This window comes from Podarcis pityusensis (assembly GCF_964106645.2).
Source record: "Podarcis pityusensis genome assembly, chromosome: 5".
Lineage (NCBI taxonomy): Eukaryota > Metazoa > Chordata > Lepidosauria > Squamata > Lacertidae > Podarcis > Podarcis pityusensis.
Window position 1 is genome coordinate 46,901,981 of NC_138032.1, and position 17,862 is coordinate 46,919,842.

Genomic DNA, 17,862 nt, shown 5'->3' on the forward strand with positions numbered 1-17,862 from the left:
GTGGAGCAACTAGTGGCCATGATAGCCTGATTTAGGCCCAACATTTCCAGTGCTTTTCTCCATGGCAAAGAAAAGTAGGTATTCTTGTGTGGATGACTTTGAAAGTGGATGCATGTTCTTCCCGTGTACATGCAACCCCTTTATAGAATTAAGCCTACACAACAATCCATCTCACAGTTGTCCTCTACTCTTCCATACTGCAAGAAGCAACTGAGTAGGGTGACTAGCAGGCATCCTCGATTTAAAGGGATGGCTGGCTCAAGTGCAGTTTAAAGATAAAGAATCCTAAGATGTGGTCTTAGACAGTTAGCACCTGGAGAGCAGACTGAGAAGTCCCAGAGGTCACCTGTTCACAGTCTTCCTCACAATGTACTGTGTAGCATTTCTATATAAAGTATAGCCATTCTTTCTAAATCTGCATTCCCCATTCCTACTACTTCTGGTTTAGTTGGCAAAAGAAAACAGCTAGGAACTTTTATTAAATTGTTTTAAAAGGTATCTAAAAATAGTTTCAAGAAACACAGGACTCACTTAGGAAATACATGCAAGGCAGCAGACCCTCAAGCCTCTTTCAGAAAGAAAACATGTACAACTACTAGTACTTGAAAGGAAAGAATTAGCACAGTCATATCCAATATCAACAGTGAGGAACATGAATGACTGAGCAAGGGAATACAGCTACACGCATATAGTTAGAACATCACAGTGAATTCCTGAGTGCTGTATCTTGATGGCAGTCTACATTTACTTGAAGGAAAGAAAATGGTGATGGGAAAGAAAACGGAAGAGGAAATGAGTTTTGAAAACACTGTCTTTCCCCTCTGCAACAATGGGCAGCTGATTATGTAAACAATAAGTCCCTCTGCTTCATTATTTTCTCCCTTGAAAACTGCATAATCACCACAGGGACAAAGTAGCATTCTAAACCACAGTGTTTAGCTCCCTTTGTGTATAAAAATTAATAGCAATAACTCATTAGCGCCTCAGGGATGGAAACAAAGTTTTAGTTTGGTTTGCATATGAATGCAAACCTATCTAATTTGAACTTCCCCAAACAGTCTGTAAACAGAAATGCAACAAACATTTGAAATTCGCACTTCTCTGAAATTTGTGATGCAGTTCCCTAACCATATAATATATATAAAAGAGCATTTATAAGAGAACCATGTGCCTAAAAACATGTGTACTAGTGAAACTAACATATAAAAATGCATCACATTGGGCAAAATTGCTTTCCAATACATGTATATGAAGTAAAATCACATACAATAATGTGTATTAGGGAAAATCTGAACTCAAAGTGACAAAACTGAATTTCAGATTGGAAAAATGAGAAACTGGGAGAAACTAAAAATGACAGCTTCATCCATCTGTACTCGCCCATAGCCTCAGTTCACTGAACTCTTTCCCACGTTAAAAGATTGAGCATGGCATGACATTTTGGGAATAAAAACACTCTGTTCCACTGTATTTCTAGCATCCCCCACTTCCCCAAATTTCCATATGTTGGTTTCAAACCAAGGAATGCTCCATATTATATTTAGCTGCTATATTACCTGAATGTGGGAAATACACACATACACACCTTGCTATGCATATACTGTATATCATGTGAATATGCTGATGGGAGCCTCAAGCTGCCCTGGTTCCTGGCTATCTGAATACATAGTGACCATGAAATCAAATGTGTCTGTCTCATACATTATGAGGCACAGAGCACACTCATGCACAGTGCATCTTAATGTATGTTCACTGAGATATTTGTGCACATAACTGCAGCCTCTGTTGCAATTGGTCTCAAATATGCTGTTTTTGTAAAAGATATAAGAATATAAGAAAGTTCTGCCAAATCAGATAAAAACACTTTAGTTCAAGGATGGCTAACCCACAGCTTGAGTGTCTGATCTGGCTTTCTCTTACCCCATGGGTAGGCAAACTAAGGCCTGGGGGCCGGGTCCTTTTATTTAAAATGCATCTCTGGGTTATTTGTGGGGCATAGGAATTCATTCATATATATATATTTTCAAAATACAGTCTGCCCCCCCCCCCAAAAAAAAGATCAGAGGGACAGTGGACCAGCCCCCTGCTGAAAAAGTTTGCTGACCCCTGTCTTATCCCATTCTTCTCACCATGCCAATTCCTATCAATTATGACCATGGTGACAAAAGTAGACATAGCACTTTGGTGGCTGGAGAACTTTAAAACTCTCTGCCCTGCCCAGCAGTCTGGTGGGGATGCAAATTGCCCCCCTCTGCTGTCATCAGATTGAACATTTGCTGAGCATGGAGGTTGAACAACTCAATTCTCTGTTAATCTGTGCAGATTAGCTGGAGAGGGCGACTGTATTCTGTATATGACTTTGTCACAACCAGTCTTAGTCACATCTGTTGCTGGCAGGGGTGGCCAAGGTTGAAAGTGATGTTTGGGCTAAAGAAAGTTTGGCCCAAAGTTTGTCTGTTTCCAGGGGTGGCATACAACCATTATGACTCGAAGACAACCATGGACAGCCTTATCTTCCATGACTTTGTCTATTGTCCTTTCAGTGCTATTTAAGTTCATGACTATCACAATGAGGAAAGTGAGACAGCAAAGAAGAAGAAAAAGAAGAAAAGGACTCAATGCAAGGATTTTTATATATTGCATTTTTACAGCTCTTTTTCAATAATTATTTCCTCTTGAGCTAGGGTAGTAGTGTTCATTGAGACACAATTCAACAACAGGTACTCTCTTGGTATGCAATCCATGAGGACTTTTTATTTACCCAGTTGCACAGGAAGCACCTCATCACTTTCAGTTAATTCATGTCAATTAATATATCCCATTGCTAAGCTTTGGAATTAATTTCATTCCTTTTCTGGCACAGATGTTCTGCCTCCCACTAGTAATTGGGATGTTATGCTTCTCATTTTCAGCACTCATATACCCAACAACAGCTGCTGTTTCAATTGTTACGGTAACACTGGAAATATAGCAGATCTCGACTAGCAAAAAGAGATTAAGAATTGCCACACTGGCTCTGGTCTGCATGGACTGAATAGCTAGCTGTTTGTCCCTTTGTTTTTATAACCATCTAGAAACAGGTTGTTTTAACACAAGAAATGTGATACATATCCATTGATTTGGTGAAATTTACTTGCAAGTCATTTGTGCTGGATCGCGGTGGACGGGAAGCTTCTCTCTCCCAAATTCAGTCAAACTGTAGAGCTGGAGTAATCACCTTCCATTGGTGAATACTTAAAGAATAAACTGATTGAAGCAAATCTGGACATGTTTTTAACTACAGCAATTATGACTCACACAGTCAATATAAATATGTGTCTTTACCATTGTGGCCAGTAAAGGCTATGTGTAGGCTGGTTATAAAAGCACGTTTGATGTGCCCGGTGATCTACCTCTTTGATGATATGCATAAGGAACAAAGATTCTTGAGCAGATGATCCTTACCTTAATATGATATGTACGCAGTATATGATTCCCAAGTTCCTAATATCTGAAAAGGCTTCATTCCAAGGATATCATAATACACATCAAAATATGGCACATCAGATAAAGCTCTACAGAGGCCATATGTTAACTGCCCTGTCATTATGGAGCAGCATTCCTCTGTCAACCTAGTCTACTACTTAATGTGTAGATTTGCCTCTGCACGTTAGAAGGGTGAGCACTTGGATGAGGCTGACCGGGTGCCTTGTATTGACAGCACAATCAGATGTGGTCAAGGACCTCTCTCACTGTTTTGAGAGCCACGACCTCATCTGTTTTAAGCAGCTTCCCTCAGGTTCCACCCCAAACCACATGCCCTGCTTTTGCTAGGACAAGATGAGCACGTTGGTAGTGGGGCCCAACCATTTTGGGGGGAAAAATCCATTCTACTATGTTCTGGGCTAAGACTTAGCTTCATTTCATAAAAGGCATTCACTATATAAATAAGTACAACTCACAGGCTGAGTGGGTTTGAGGAGTAGAGATATGCAGAGAGCATCGGCGATAAGCCTGAGACATTTGAGTGGTATTTGCCCAAAATAACATCTCATGCTTTACTAGTCCAGGGGACCTAGAGTTCAGATCCATCACCAAGAGTCTCATTGACTCTTTTCTTTTTGGAAAGGTTTGTTAGCTCAGGGACAGATTGTTTTGATAGAGCCTCCTAAAACATATTTCAAATACATGGATTGTGATGAACAAAGACAAACCATAATACCAATCCAGTGCTCAGAGCCAGGATGAATGCTAGGAATCACAGTTCTGTGCTTTCACCTTGGTAGTAAGTATGCATGTGCTGACTTTGGGAAGGTTGACTTTAACTATTTAAGATGCTGCATATCAGATATTTAAATTAATGATACGGTAGCCCACAATTTAAACAATTTACTGTCCATTATTTTCCCTCTAGGCATTTAGTGGCAAAGACTCCACCATATTAACCCCCAAAGCATCTGTATTTGGGGTGACCTCAAAGAGGCAAAACTCCCCCTTCATTCTTCCATTCTAAAACTCTTTTCTGGTTCAGTTTTAAGCTTACTGCAAGCTTGATGTGATACCCATGGGATACAAAATGAAAGCCTGAGATAAGCTTCACATGAGAGTCATTCAATGGAAAATGCAGAAATTGACACTACTTCCACACTCATTTATTTACTTTTAGTTAAAATGGGCTTTCAGACTTCAAGAGAAACTATTAAATATAAATATGGATTTTAGTTATTTACTTTCAAAGTGTACAGTTGATCAAAAACCCTTCAGGACTTTGCAAAAGTGTTAATGGTGGGATTAAATTTATACATTGCAGCAATTAATGCTGAATGTTATTTAAACTGATACTGGATGCCATAAATATATGCTACGCAAACTATTTACTCCACTTCTTTTTAAAACTGAACTGGATATACTTATTAACTATTTGGCATAATGTGTCTAATTTTATTCTCTGTAATTGTTCACTGAGCCTTCCACTGCAACTCTGTCAAAATGGAATGTATCTGTTAAGGTATTTTTATACCAGCCTTCACCACAAGAAACACAGGTCTGCATACAACAAAATAAAACACAACAAAGCATAATATGTTACTTATTTTACTGTATACTATTGCACATAGTACAATCAATCTTAATCAACCTAAATTATGTTCCTTCCCATCTACCTCAGTTCTACCTCAGTGATAATTTCTTGGGATTCTGCCTTTTACGTAGAAGCTATCCATAGGTGAGAGAGCATGAAACCTCCAAAATCTGAGTAGCAGCCTGATCCTGTGTAAAAGCTAGTATATTCTGGCTGAGTTCAATGGCATGTTTGTTAATTTGTTTGTTTCATTTATTGGCAGCTCATTATCAAAACAATCCCAGTCTGGTGTGAAAAAGTTGTGGCTACATATAAAATACATAAAAAGAACAATAATAAAACCAAACATTAAAACATACTGGTATGCAGTTTACAGGTATTCAAGAAGATGGCAGAAATGGAAAAGAGGGACTTTCAGAAGCAAAACCAACTGAAACATCTCTGTGTCTCTCTCCCCAGCTCAGGGACAACCGCAGAGAGAAGGGAATGCTATCATTCTGAAATGATTCCAAAGTTTGTGAGCCATTTTGTGGAGGAAAGAAGCCAAGATTCAAACTTCAAATATTACACACTTCCACAGCATCCCTAAAAAAGGGCTGATCAAATGAAGCAGGCCATAAGAAGAAAAACATTTTACGCTTGTTGTTTCATTTTTATGCTTTCCTCTTGCAGATCCTACATGACTTACAAATCTTTTCTATTTCTGTATAAACTGTATTTAGCTGCAGAATATCCTTATGAATTGCAAGCTACTTGAGAATGGCTTCTGCAGCACCAAACCAGACAGTAATGTGCTGCTGCTGCTAGATCTCTCTGATGATATCCTACATCTGGATGCTCTTTCCATGACCAAGTATTTACACTTGCAATAAAATGACTATGAAGAAGCAAAAGAACTTACGGCCATCCACTGTCTTTGACTCCAAATGGACTATGTCTGGCTCTTTAGTAGTACCCATCCTAGACCTGAAAAAGGAGAAATTAAAACTATAGTATTTGTATGCTGAGTTATATGGAACATTTTATACAACATTGTGTCTATTTGCATAGCTTAAATGTTTAATGAGAAATAATTTATAATTTGTTTAGAAAACAAATCCCCCCTTAATTTTCATGCAGTTATTATTTCTCTTATGAAATGAATGTGAGATTCAGGAACAACTAGAAAAGAAAATATACTTATTTGCTCATAGGATCAGCAATACCAAAATATAATACGCTCAGCATAATATGCGAATAGGGAAAAAAATGCTTTGTTAGATACATTTAAATGGGTTCTTATAGATCTGCTTTTAGGCAATTCTCTAAAAGAAGCTTTGTGGCCATTTGCACAATGTCACATATTATTTATGGCTCATCTCTGGATGCTAAATGAGCTGAATCCAAGTGCTAGGGAGCAGCATCTGTTGTGGTGGTGGTGGGGGACTTCCAGAAGTTGCTAGACTACAACTCCCATCATCCCTGACTACTGGCCATGCCAGCTGGAGTCCAACATCATTGGGTGGCCAGAGGCCTGTACAGCTTTGTAACAAGGAAACTATGGTACATTTCTGAGGTTTCCTTGGGGAAAGCCATAATCATTAAAGTGGTATGAGTGCTTTAAATGTACGGTGTTGCTGTGACCATAAAGTTCTCCTATGTTCTTGAATCACTTCCACAAGCTACTGACAATCTGGAGATACCCTTAATCTCTGCTTTGATTTCAGTGTGTCAATCTTAGTTCTGAACATTCTAGGGCCATATTCACACCATACAGGTGAAGCACTATGGTACCTATTTTAACAGCCATAGTACCCCCCTCCCCAAGAATTCAAGGAGCTGAGAGTTGTTAGGAAACCCCTATTCCCTTCAGAGATCTACAGTTCTGGGAGTGGTTTAACGATCAATCCCTCCTCCCAGGGAACTCTCCTTCTTTTTCATAGGTAAGAAAGACTTGTTGAAAATGTCACCAGTGACTAAATTCTTGGAGAAAAACAAGGATTTAAACTAGGCAAGGATGCTCTGAATTTTCAGGACGTTTTGTTCTTAGTAGAGAAGACAGATTCATTTCTGAAGTTCATTGGTAATTTAGCAAAATCTAAATTGTGGTTAAAAGAAAATACTTGATCCATTCAATTACTTAATTTTGTTCAACAAATACGTCTGGAAGACCCTAACCCATCAGCAGCAATTCATGCGGAAGAACAAATACTGATCATTATTTCTTACTAGATTTAAGTGAATAAAAAATGATTAACATTGACAGTAGTCTATATTTGCCAAAGCCTAACTAAATTAGGTGTTCTGGGGGAAGAAACCCTGAAGCTTTTGAATTACTCTTGTCAGTACTTGCATTGGAAGTCTATCTCATCACTATGAACGTAATTCTGTTTGCAAAATAAAAAAAGATACCCATTCAACTTATATGAAAACAAGTCCAAGACACAGGCACTACTAGATAGATAGATAGATGGTTAGTTAGATAGATAGATAGATAGATAGATAGATAGATAGATAGAGTCTGACCAATGGCTAATTCAAGGAACCCAAAATGGGCACTAATGGGAGCTTTCCCTCTATTGATAATTTTCTTTGTGTGTGTTTGCATGGGACAAGTGGAAGTGTAAATGAGCCCTCACTTGTGGCAGAATCAAAAGCAATGTGGTTTAGGCACTGAAAGCCATTAGACACATTACGAAACATTGGCTCAGGGCTTTCTTTTTAAACGCTTTTTGATTTATAAACCAGTGAAAGATTTGGACTGACTCAAAGGTTTTAGTTGAATTAATCATGTAGGTGTTATACCATTATTAAACAAAATCGTTAAAATACATGTTAGAGCATACAAATGTGGGTAATATTCTGAGGATATTAATAATAGTAACTGTTTTGTTTAAATGAATAGCACAGAAAAGTAATTTCAGACCTTTTCACATCAGCCAGATTTTATTCAAATACACTTGTAAAAATACAGTACATAAATTATGTGACTAAGCAAGGTGATTCACTAACTAGTGCTTTCATGGTTAACCCTAAGTAGAGAAATCATTCTGTTTGGTTCAACTCTGGAAGACAGGGCATATTTTCTTATAAATCAGTGCTGCCCTTTCTTTCTCTAAGTAAACGTTCATTTTTTAATGGTAGAAACTGTGTATTTGACAGCCATATTATCAAGGGAGTAGATATACTGCTATCTTTCGTAGAACTTTCAATGCACATTTTGTGGGATGGATGTTAGGGCTGCGCATTGACCCCCTGATCTGATTTGTGCCCCCAGTTTGTAAATCTAAATTGGACCTGATCCAGTCTGGACTACTCTGACCTACCCCATATTTGAATCTGGATGAAAACAGAAAATGCAAATCTCTGGAAATCCCATTGACATTATGAAACTAAAATGGCCCTAACTTTTCTGTTCCTTCACACAGATCTAACCAGTGCTTTTTTTCTGGGGGTACACATACCCCTAAACATTTTCTGAATCTAAGTCTGGTCTCATTGAGGGGCAGTATATCAATATGAGTAGGAAAATGAGAGTATCCCTAAACTTTTTTTTTTTAGAAAAAAAAAGCACTCGACCTGACAATTGGAGATATTAACCCTTAAAGAAATGATTAATTCTACCAAATCTCTGATGGGTAGTTCCAGGGGTTTTAAAATTTACTTTTTCCAAAAAAAGAAAGTATGTTTTAAAAATACTGTGCAAATTCTCATGGTCCTATGCTTCCTGTGTTCCTTTCATCAAGATTTTAAAAGCATATGAAGGTGGGGGTTTTTGAAGGCTTGAGATACTAGACCTGGGCAGGCAGCATCAGGAAGATGTTGGCAGAATATTTTGAGCTACAAATGGCACAAATCTCTACAGATCAATTCAGGACATTCTGATCCATTTGGTAGCTGCTTCAACCAAAGCAAGGTTTGATTATATTAAACCAGCTCTTCCTTAGCAGGTGCAAATATCACCTGTAAAGCCCCAAGTCCAGTGCATTTCATAGAATCGTAAAATTAGAAGGAACCATGAGGGCCATTATGGTGCTGGAGGAGACTCTTGAGAGTCCCATGGACTGCAAGAAGATCAAACCTAGCCATTCTTAGGGAAATCAGCCCTGAGTGCTCACTGGAAGGACAGATCCTGAAGCCGAGACTCCAATACTTTGGCCACCTCATGAGAAGAGAAGACTCCCTGGAAAAGACCCTGATGTTGGGAAAGATGAAGGGCACAAGGAGAAGGGGACGATAGAGAATGAGATGGTTCGGGACTTCCGGGGTGGCGCCACCGGCAATGATGGACTCCCTCTGAACTGGAGGGACTGGCTCTGCGGTAAACAGGGTCTACTCTGCTACGGCGAAGCAGGGACCCCCTCAAAATCACAGGCGGATGAAGCCTGTGACCGTGGGACTCGGCGGGCACCTTTAGCGCCCCCCCAATCCGCTAAAGAACCCACTAACGGGCTCCAAAGTGAGGAGGGGGAAGTGGCGCGGTGCTGTGAGTCAATCGCTATTTCCGTGGAGCGAAGCCGCATAGCTGTTGCCGGAGAGCGCTGCCTTTTTTCCTGGGACAATTTGGACTCTAAAACAAGCACCCGTGAGTACTTAGAATTTGAACAAATTGGATATCAAACAAAGATTTGTGAGAAGGACAGAATCGGACTATAAATAAAAAAAAATCTATTGAATTTGGTACGGAGCGGGAAGGGCTAAACAGGAAGTCACCCTTCCATTCTTTTGTAAACAGAATAAAGCAAAGGCAATTTACACTAGAGCTCAGAAAATCGTCTTTAAAAGAGTGGATTTCAACATTTTAAATTGGGAATCTTTTTTTGGACTATTTGAAGTAACTGTAAAAGGAAGTAATTTTCCTCCGTCCTGATCCTGGAGCGGGGTGTCAGGACTGACGTGAGTTCACTAAGATAATTGTTTTTTGACAGACAGCTAAAAGAAGAGAAACTTTGTGATTCCACTGTTCCCTCTCGCATTCTAAAGGAATATATATGGACAAAGTATCTCAAGTATTTTTTTTTGGGGGGGGGGAAGGAAACTTTGTAGCAAGAATAAACATAAGTCTTCCCCCTAGGGGGAGCTTGTGAAACTGTAACTAACTCCAGGGAATTGACAGCTGTTACAAAATAACCGTGGGAAAGTATTTGACTTTGCAGGACAATGTATTCAGAAGCCTTGGTGTGCGCTTTTTACAAAACAAATGCTTTACTGGAAGAATTACACGATAAGGTGAACTGGATGGTCATTTCGACTAGAAATCTTAAACAGGCAGTGGAATGTTTTGACCAGACTGTGGGAAAACATGTGGAGCCCACTCAGGATTCAAACCAGGAGTGTGTTTTGATAGAACAGGAGTTTGTGGTATTAAATCAGGAGTGTGTTTTGACAGAACAGACCCAACAGGAGTATGATCCTTCGGACTAGACAAATGAATTTGGAAAAAGCCAGATCTGGAAAGGAAAAGTTTGGTGTGGTTTGGAAATGGGGGGCTGGATTGACCCCCCTATGCTGGGATGTCTGGACTTTTTAAATATGGCAATGGGCTGCGAAATGCCTGGGACTGTGGGGGCTCTCAACTTTGGAGGGCCCTTGAAACATGCTTTTAAATACTATATGGAATGCAGCGATGAATACGGAAAAGGGTCTGATCTGTCGAGAAGGGTTAAAAACATTATCAAGTTGGAGCTACCACGAGCAAGAGACATTGTCAAGCTGGAGTTACCACGAGTAGGAGATAAGGGAAATTACAGTTATAAATATGAAGAAGAGCCGCGGAAGGGCCATGGAAGTGACCTGAGGGCCTCGGACATAAGGTTACCGGGCTAGACTGATGGGAATAAGGACTGACAAATCCCGGAACCAGGAGGAAGGGACGTTGGATAAAGATTGGACTTGTTTATATCTTTCTTTTTCTCTTTTTTTTTTTATTATTAGAATGTTTCACAAAGTTGATGAATGATAGAAAAATGTTGGAAGAAATTACCTGGCTTTAGTAAAGATGCTTAAAGAATTATGAAAGAATATTATGATTATAAGAAGCTGGTAAGGTTAAGACTTAAGTTTTAAACTTTAAGGTTTATTTTATTATAGAAAGATAGGATTAAAATAGTCTAGGGTAATGTAATGATAGAATTTTATGAAACATGGAAAGGAAAGGATTTGCTGGGATAATTAATAACTAGGATACAAAGGAAGGGAGGAGGAGGAGGTCTAAGAAAGAAGGCAATGACAGTTAAGGGTCTGAAAATAATGAACTTGTTTTTTTTATTCTTTTTTCTGTATCTTGTATTTTCTTGTATTTTTACTTTTTGTATTTTTACTTTTTGTTTTTGTGTAATTCTTGTATTCTTTGAAATTTTAATAAATATCATTTAAAAAAAAGAGAGAGAATGAGATGGTTTGATAGTGTTCTCGAAGCTACCAGCATGAGTTTGACTAAACTGGAGGAGGCAGTGGAAGACAGAAGTGCCTGGCATGCTCTGGTCCATGGGGTCACGAAGAGTCGGACACGACTAAACGACTAAACAACAAAAATGAGGGCCATTTAGACTAACCCCCTGAAATGCAGGAATATTTTTGCCCAATGTGGGCCTCAAACCGACCACCCTGAGATTAAGAATCATATGCTCGTCTGACTGAGCTACCCCTGGTTCAGAAGTTATATGAGCTTCCCTGGATATTATGATCAGTTGTTGTTGTTTGATCTGTTCCAGATTTTATCTTTTTAGAAACTGATACCAGGTGGCTGGATTTAAATTAAATAAACAGAAAACTAAGGTTTTGGGGAAAAATTTGACAGATACAGAGTCAGAACGGTTTCAGAAAGAGACAGAACTTAATGTGGTTAAAAAAGTAAAATACCTAGGGGTAAACATAACAGCAAAAAATCTAAGTCTATTTAAGGATAATTATGAAAAATGCTGGGCAGAAATTAAGAGAGACTTAGATAGTTGGTCAAAATTGAAACTTTCTTTGTTAGGCCGAATTGCTGCTATCAAGATGAATGTATTGCCAAAGATGTTGTTTTTATTTCAAACACTTCAGGTTTTGGACAAGACGGAGTGCTTTCAGAAGTGGCAGAGAGATATTTCTAAGTTTGTCTGGCAGGGCAAAAAGCCCAGAATTAAGTTTAAGATATTAACTGATGCGAAAGAAAGAGGGGGCTTTGCCCTGCCAGATCTAAAGTTGTATTATGAGGCCGCAGCGTTCTGCTGGCTAAAAGACTGGCTACTTCTTGAAGACACTGACGTGTTGGATTTGGAAGGGTTTAACAATGCTTTTGGATGGCATGCATATTTATGGTATGACAAGGTTAAAGCAAATAAGGCCTTTAAGAACCATATTGTCAGAAAATCACTGTTTAATGTCTGGACAAAATACAAAGACTTGCTGGAAATTAAAATCCAAGGTGGCTTTCACCTTTGGAAGCCAAGGCCCGAAAAAGACCCAATATGGAGGCTAAATGGCCTAAATATTGGGAAATACTAGAAAAAGATGGAGACAATTGGAAATTGCAGAGTTTGGAGAAAATGAAGGATAAAGTGCGAGACTGGTTACATTACGCTCAGATTAAAGAAGTTTTTAAAAATGACAAGAAATTAGGGTTCCAGGTGGAGAAATCGAAACTAGAAACAGAATTGTTAGAACCAAAGACTAAGGTACTTTCAAGGATGTATAACTTGCTGTTAAAATGGAATACACAAGATGAAATGGTTAAATCGGCTATGATAAGGTGGGCACAGGACATTGGGTATAATATTATGTTTGAGGACTGGGAAAGGTTGTGGAGTACTGGATTGAAATTTACTGCATGCAATGCTTTGAAAGAAAATGTAATGAAAATGATATATAGATGGTATATGACCCCAGTCAAACTTGCAAAAATTTACCACCTGTCTGATAATAAGTGTTGGAAATGTAAAGAGTGTGAAGGAACATTTTTCCACCTCTGGTGGACTTGCCCTAAAGTGAAGGTGTTCTGGGAAATGATTTATAATGAACTGAAAAAGGTATTTAAATATACCTTCACTAAGAAACCAGAGGCCTTTCTTTTGGGTATTGTCGGCCAAGGGGTGGTAAAGAAGGACCGGACATTTTTTATGTATGCAACAACAGCAGCAAGGATACTTCTCGCAAAACACTGGAAAACTCAAGATCTACCCACACTGGAAGAATGGCAGATGCAACTGATAGACTACATGGAACTGGCTGAAATGACCGGCAGAATTCGTGACCTGGGAGAAGAGAGGATTGAGGAGGATTGGAAGAAATTTAAGAACTATTTACAAAAACATTGCAACTTGAGTGAATGCTAAGCAGGATGCTAGATCATAAATAATTGAGCACCACTAACTTAGATGATTTAAGAAAATAAGTGAGATTGAGAAAATATAACTCTTTTTGAGAACTAGAAGACTATGAAATATAGAAGGGATATAAGAATGCAAATAAGATAACAAATTGCTGGTAAAAAGTTATAACGATGAAAGTGGGAGCGGGAGATGTGAGGAAGTCCAAAAAAAAATATGTGAAACTATGTTAAGATATTTGTTATACTGCCTGTTACATTTATTCTTATTGTAAACTCCAATAAATATTATATATATATAAAAAAAGAAACTGATACCAGAGCAGGGTCTTTTTCAAACCTGGTGTGTTTTCAGTAAATGTCAGAAGCATGCTGCTGTTGATGCTTCCCATATACAGGGAGCAGAGCATCTGAAAAGGGTAGCCATCCCCACAGGAAAGGGCTGCTTCAAGATTGCTGGAGGAAAACCCAATAAATTTCACTCTATGAGATGAAATTTGAAGATATGATAGCTGCTTCAGAGGGGGATGAAGCCTGCCAAACTATGGAGACAAATAGGTCCAGGAGTTTTAGGCACTTCAGGCATTATTCCACTGACAGAGAGACCTGCCAATTACAATGCTGGCTTGCTGTCAGTCTCCCTTCTTGGCATCTTTCTTATTGGGAAAAGACTCCAGAGTCAGCCAAAATCTGTTACAAAGTTAGGCATCGGAAAGGCGCAACCCTCCCTCCCCCAAAAACAGATTATACAGTGCAAACAAATAATTTCCCTCCCTCTTTGTTTCAAGCCAGCTAAGAAGCACCCCTGATTTCTTCTGGTTATGATTTGGATCCAAAGCAGAATATGTGCATTGGCTCATTTCTGAAATGAAAACACTTAAGTTGGGAGGGGAGTCTGGCATTGTGAAGCCTTTCCCTTCGCCTACAAGTGTGTCTGCAAGGGGCTTTCATTTCTGGATTCTGCAGGCATCAAATGGTGACTTCATGCATGCGGTGCTAACTTGAAGAATTTGACCGATTGAAATTTCCCTTTAACTCAAACTAGAATATGGTTCACTGTCTACATACAGCAGGGTCAAAATGAATATAAAATCCACCATTCAAAGAAAGTTGTTCAATCAGCAATGGATTTAGTCTGACACTTTCATATGGTTGTGTGCATGTGTGTTTTCAAAAGACTATCAAATGGTGGTGGAGAAGCAGATTATTAATCAATTTACATGCAAGTTATATCTGTTAAGTAAAGCTGGAATCACAAAACATAAACCAAATCCTGTCGCTTTAGATGTTTCCCTTTTCAGAGACTTTGAAAAGTCACTGGTTTATCTTTCAGGTGGCATTTTGTCTCTCTTTAGAGCAGTTGACGGTATTACTTAATAAATGCTGTAAAGTCACATAATGTCCTGATGCAGATAACAGAGGAAGCACTGAAGATATAAAGAACCGTGACAGAGGAGGACGTGATTTGTATTCAAATCTACCAAGGCAATACAGTGCCAAGTTGTGAACTGAAGGAGATTCTTTCAGGTGGAAGCAGAGCAAGCTATTCCCTCCCGTAACCGAGAAAGACCTTGGGTGATATATTATCCATACCCTAAAAGAACTGCACCTTGAAGTTTAGATTCACAAAAAACAGTTTTCCTATTGCACTCGTCCTTGGACAGTCTTGTGCAAAGAAGTCACCGAGCTTTCCAAAACTGCAGCAATGTGGATCCTTCCATTTATTCATGAAAAATGCTTGCAACCCCACCTTTCCATTATAAAACTACTGGAGGCAGCAAACAGCAGAACAAAATAATAAAATAATCTTATTCTCTCGCTTTTCATTTCAGTTGCAAAGTATCCAAAAAGGGGAAATAGTTGTGTAAATTTACCAGATGTATTTATTTTTAAAGGAAATTCATTTCCAAATTAAAGTAACTTTTTATTTTTGACATCAGTCTACTATGGAACTCAGGGTGGCACACATGGGCATATCCTCTTTTATTCTCATAACAAATTTAGACGGCTAAATGGTGACTTATTCAAGATCAATAGTGAGCTTCACGGCTGTGTTATATCTAGGCAAGTTGAATTAACTGTGCATTGTCCACTTAAGTACATTCAGTCTTCAGACTGTCTGCCCCCACACCCTCCACTTCAATTGAATTTGGTGAAACCTAATTGTAGGCCTGTGTTTTAGAGCCCTGCCAGGAAGAAGAATGTAAAATGTTTTTATGTTTTTTTAATCTTTTGTAAGCTGAGCAGGGAAGGCCATTGAAGCATGGCCACCCCTGTTCTGTAGAATCACACTCCTATCAAGATATGAGAGCAGCTCACTTCTGCACTTTCTGGAAACAACTGAAGAGATGTTTGTTCCGACAGGCTTTCCCAGATGTGTAAATGGGCCTTGATCACAAGTGTCCACTTGTTAGGGTTTTTACCCTTGTTTTAAATGTCTCTGTTGTTTTTGTGTTTTTAACTTTTAGTTATCTGATGTGTAAATCACCTTGAGACTTGGTGGTTTAGATGGTTATTAGTACATTAATGATAACCAATGCTTGGTACGTGGTACAGCAGATGACTCTCGAGAGGTGTCCAGGGCACTTTCTAGTCCTGTTATGTTGGAGGAGTTTCAGTTCGTAAGGCTTGAGGATGTGGACAAGGTGCTTGGATCGGTCAGGGCGACCACTTGCACTTTGGACCCTTGCTCCTCCTGGACGAAAAAAACTAGAAGGGAGGGGACAGATGGTTGGGCCAGGGAGGTAATTAATGCCTCCTTGAGAGAGGGGGAGGCCCTTACCTGCTCTTGGCACTCTTGGAGGAAATTGATTCTCTAGATCCATTTCCATCAAGGTTTAAGCCCAGTTATGGCACAGAAACTGCTTGGAGTGCCTCTGTTGGGAGAGACACAGTGAAAATATGTCCCTGTTAATTCTCTGTGACCTCTCAGTGGCTTTCAATACCATGAACCATGGTATCCTTCGGGTCCTAGTTAGAGGTGCGTGGTTTTGTGGTGTTTCCCTTTCTACTTGGTTCTACTTCCAGAGGGTGATGTTTGAGGAGTGCTCTTTGGCCCCATGGAGGCTTCAATGAGGGGTTGCTCAGGGTTCAAACCACTGAGTGGGGTCATCTGGCGTTTTGGACTACATTTTCAGCAATATGCTGATGCTACACAGCTCTACTTCTACTTTACATCTGCAGTGGATGTGCTGGGCCTTGCCTCAGTAATAGATTGGATGAGAGCCAACAAACTGAAGCTCAATCTGGATAATTCTGAGACCCAGTTAATGGGTGGTTCCCTAGATTAGATGGATGGAGGTTGCCTGCTTTTGATGGGTTTATACCAGGCATTAACCCTTAAAGAAATGATTAATTCTACCAAATCTCTGATGGGTAGCTCCAGCGGTTTTAAAATTTACTTTTTCCCAAAAAAGAAAGTATGTTTTAAAAATACTGTGCAAATTCTCATAGTCCTATGCTTGCTGTGTTCCTTTCATCAAGATTTTAAAAACATATGAAGGCTTGAGATACTAGACATGGGCAGGCAGCATTGGGAAGATGTTGGCAGAATATTTACACTCAGAACCAGTGGTCAGGGATGATGGGAATTGTAGTCCCCAAACAGCTGGAGGGCCATGCCTGGTTTACACTCTCTCTGAAGGAGCAGGAACGATCCTGGCCTGACAGCACTGGCTGCCAATTAGTTTCCGGGTCCAATTCAATGTGCTTTCTCTTCTCTTCTCTTCTCTTCTCTTCTCTTCTCTTCTCTTCTCTTCTCTTCCTATAAAGCCTTGAATGGCTAAGGACCACAATACCTCAAGGATTGCCTCTCCCCATATTAGCCTATCCAGACCCTGCAATAATCATCTGAGGCTCTTCTTCATGCACCTCCTCCATTAAAAGCTCAGCCTTTTTTGTAGTTGCTCCCTGCCTGTGGAATGCTCTCTCCAGGGAAGCTCACCTGGTACCTTTATTATATATTCAAGCCAATATATTCCTCTTCTCTTAGGCCTTTAAAACTGTCTTTGTAGACTTTTGTTTTTGTTATTATGCCATATATTTTTGTGCTTTTATATTGTAAACTTTCTTGTGATCTTCAAATGAAGAGTGGTATGGAAATTTAATAAAATGATATTAATAAAAATAGTAATTATACTTCTCTTATATTTTATCCTCAAAGTAACCCTGTGAGGTAGCTTATGCCGAGACATAACAATTGGCCCAAACTCAAGTTGTGGTTCGAGGACCCGACCCCCGCAATGTGGAATGAATACACAAGGACACGTGATATAAAACGCCCCCTCGGAGGCACCTGGTTGGGTGCCTGCCGATGGGCGTGGGCGCCAGCCAGGTGAGTGGGGGAGGCAGGGGGCTAACGCCCCCTACTAGGGGCGGAGCTCGGGCTCCTGCCCACAACCACTCCCCTCTCTTCCAGGGAGGAGAGTCTTTGTGTGCAACATGCTCTGCCTACTCAAGATGCCCCTTTAAAATGTGTTTTGGGGGGTGGTGGCTATTGGGTTATTTTTGTTTTTAT

At 39.5% G+C, this 17,862-nt stretch overlaps 1 protein-coding gene and 1 long non-coding RNA gene across 8 annotated transcripts in view; one reads left to right on the top strand and one right to left on the bottom strand.

Moving 5' to 3' along the window:
* The window catches only part of SORCS1 (sortilin related VPS10 domain containing receptor 1), a 379,912-nt gene that overhangs the window by 95,452 nt on the left and 266,598 nt on the right, over positions 1-17,862 (bottom strand). For all 7 annotated transcript variants that reach the window (XM_081005905.1, XM_081005903.1, XM_081005904.1 and 4 more), the window contains exon 6: positions 5,961-6,025. In XM_081005905.1, the coding sequence (XP_080862031.1) occupies positions 5,961-6,025 (65 nt within the window). The remainder of the gene's footprint in view (positions 1-5,960; positions 6,026-17,862) is intronic.
* The window catches only part of LOC308477429, an 84,605-nt gene that overhangs the window by 21,945 nt on the left and 44,798 nt on the right, over positions 1-17,862 (top strand). The window lies entirely within an intron of this gene.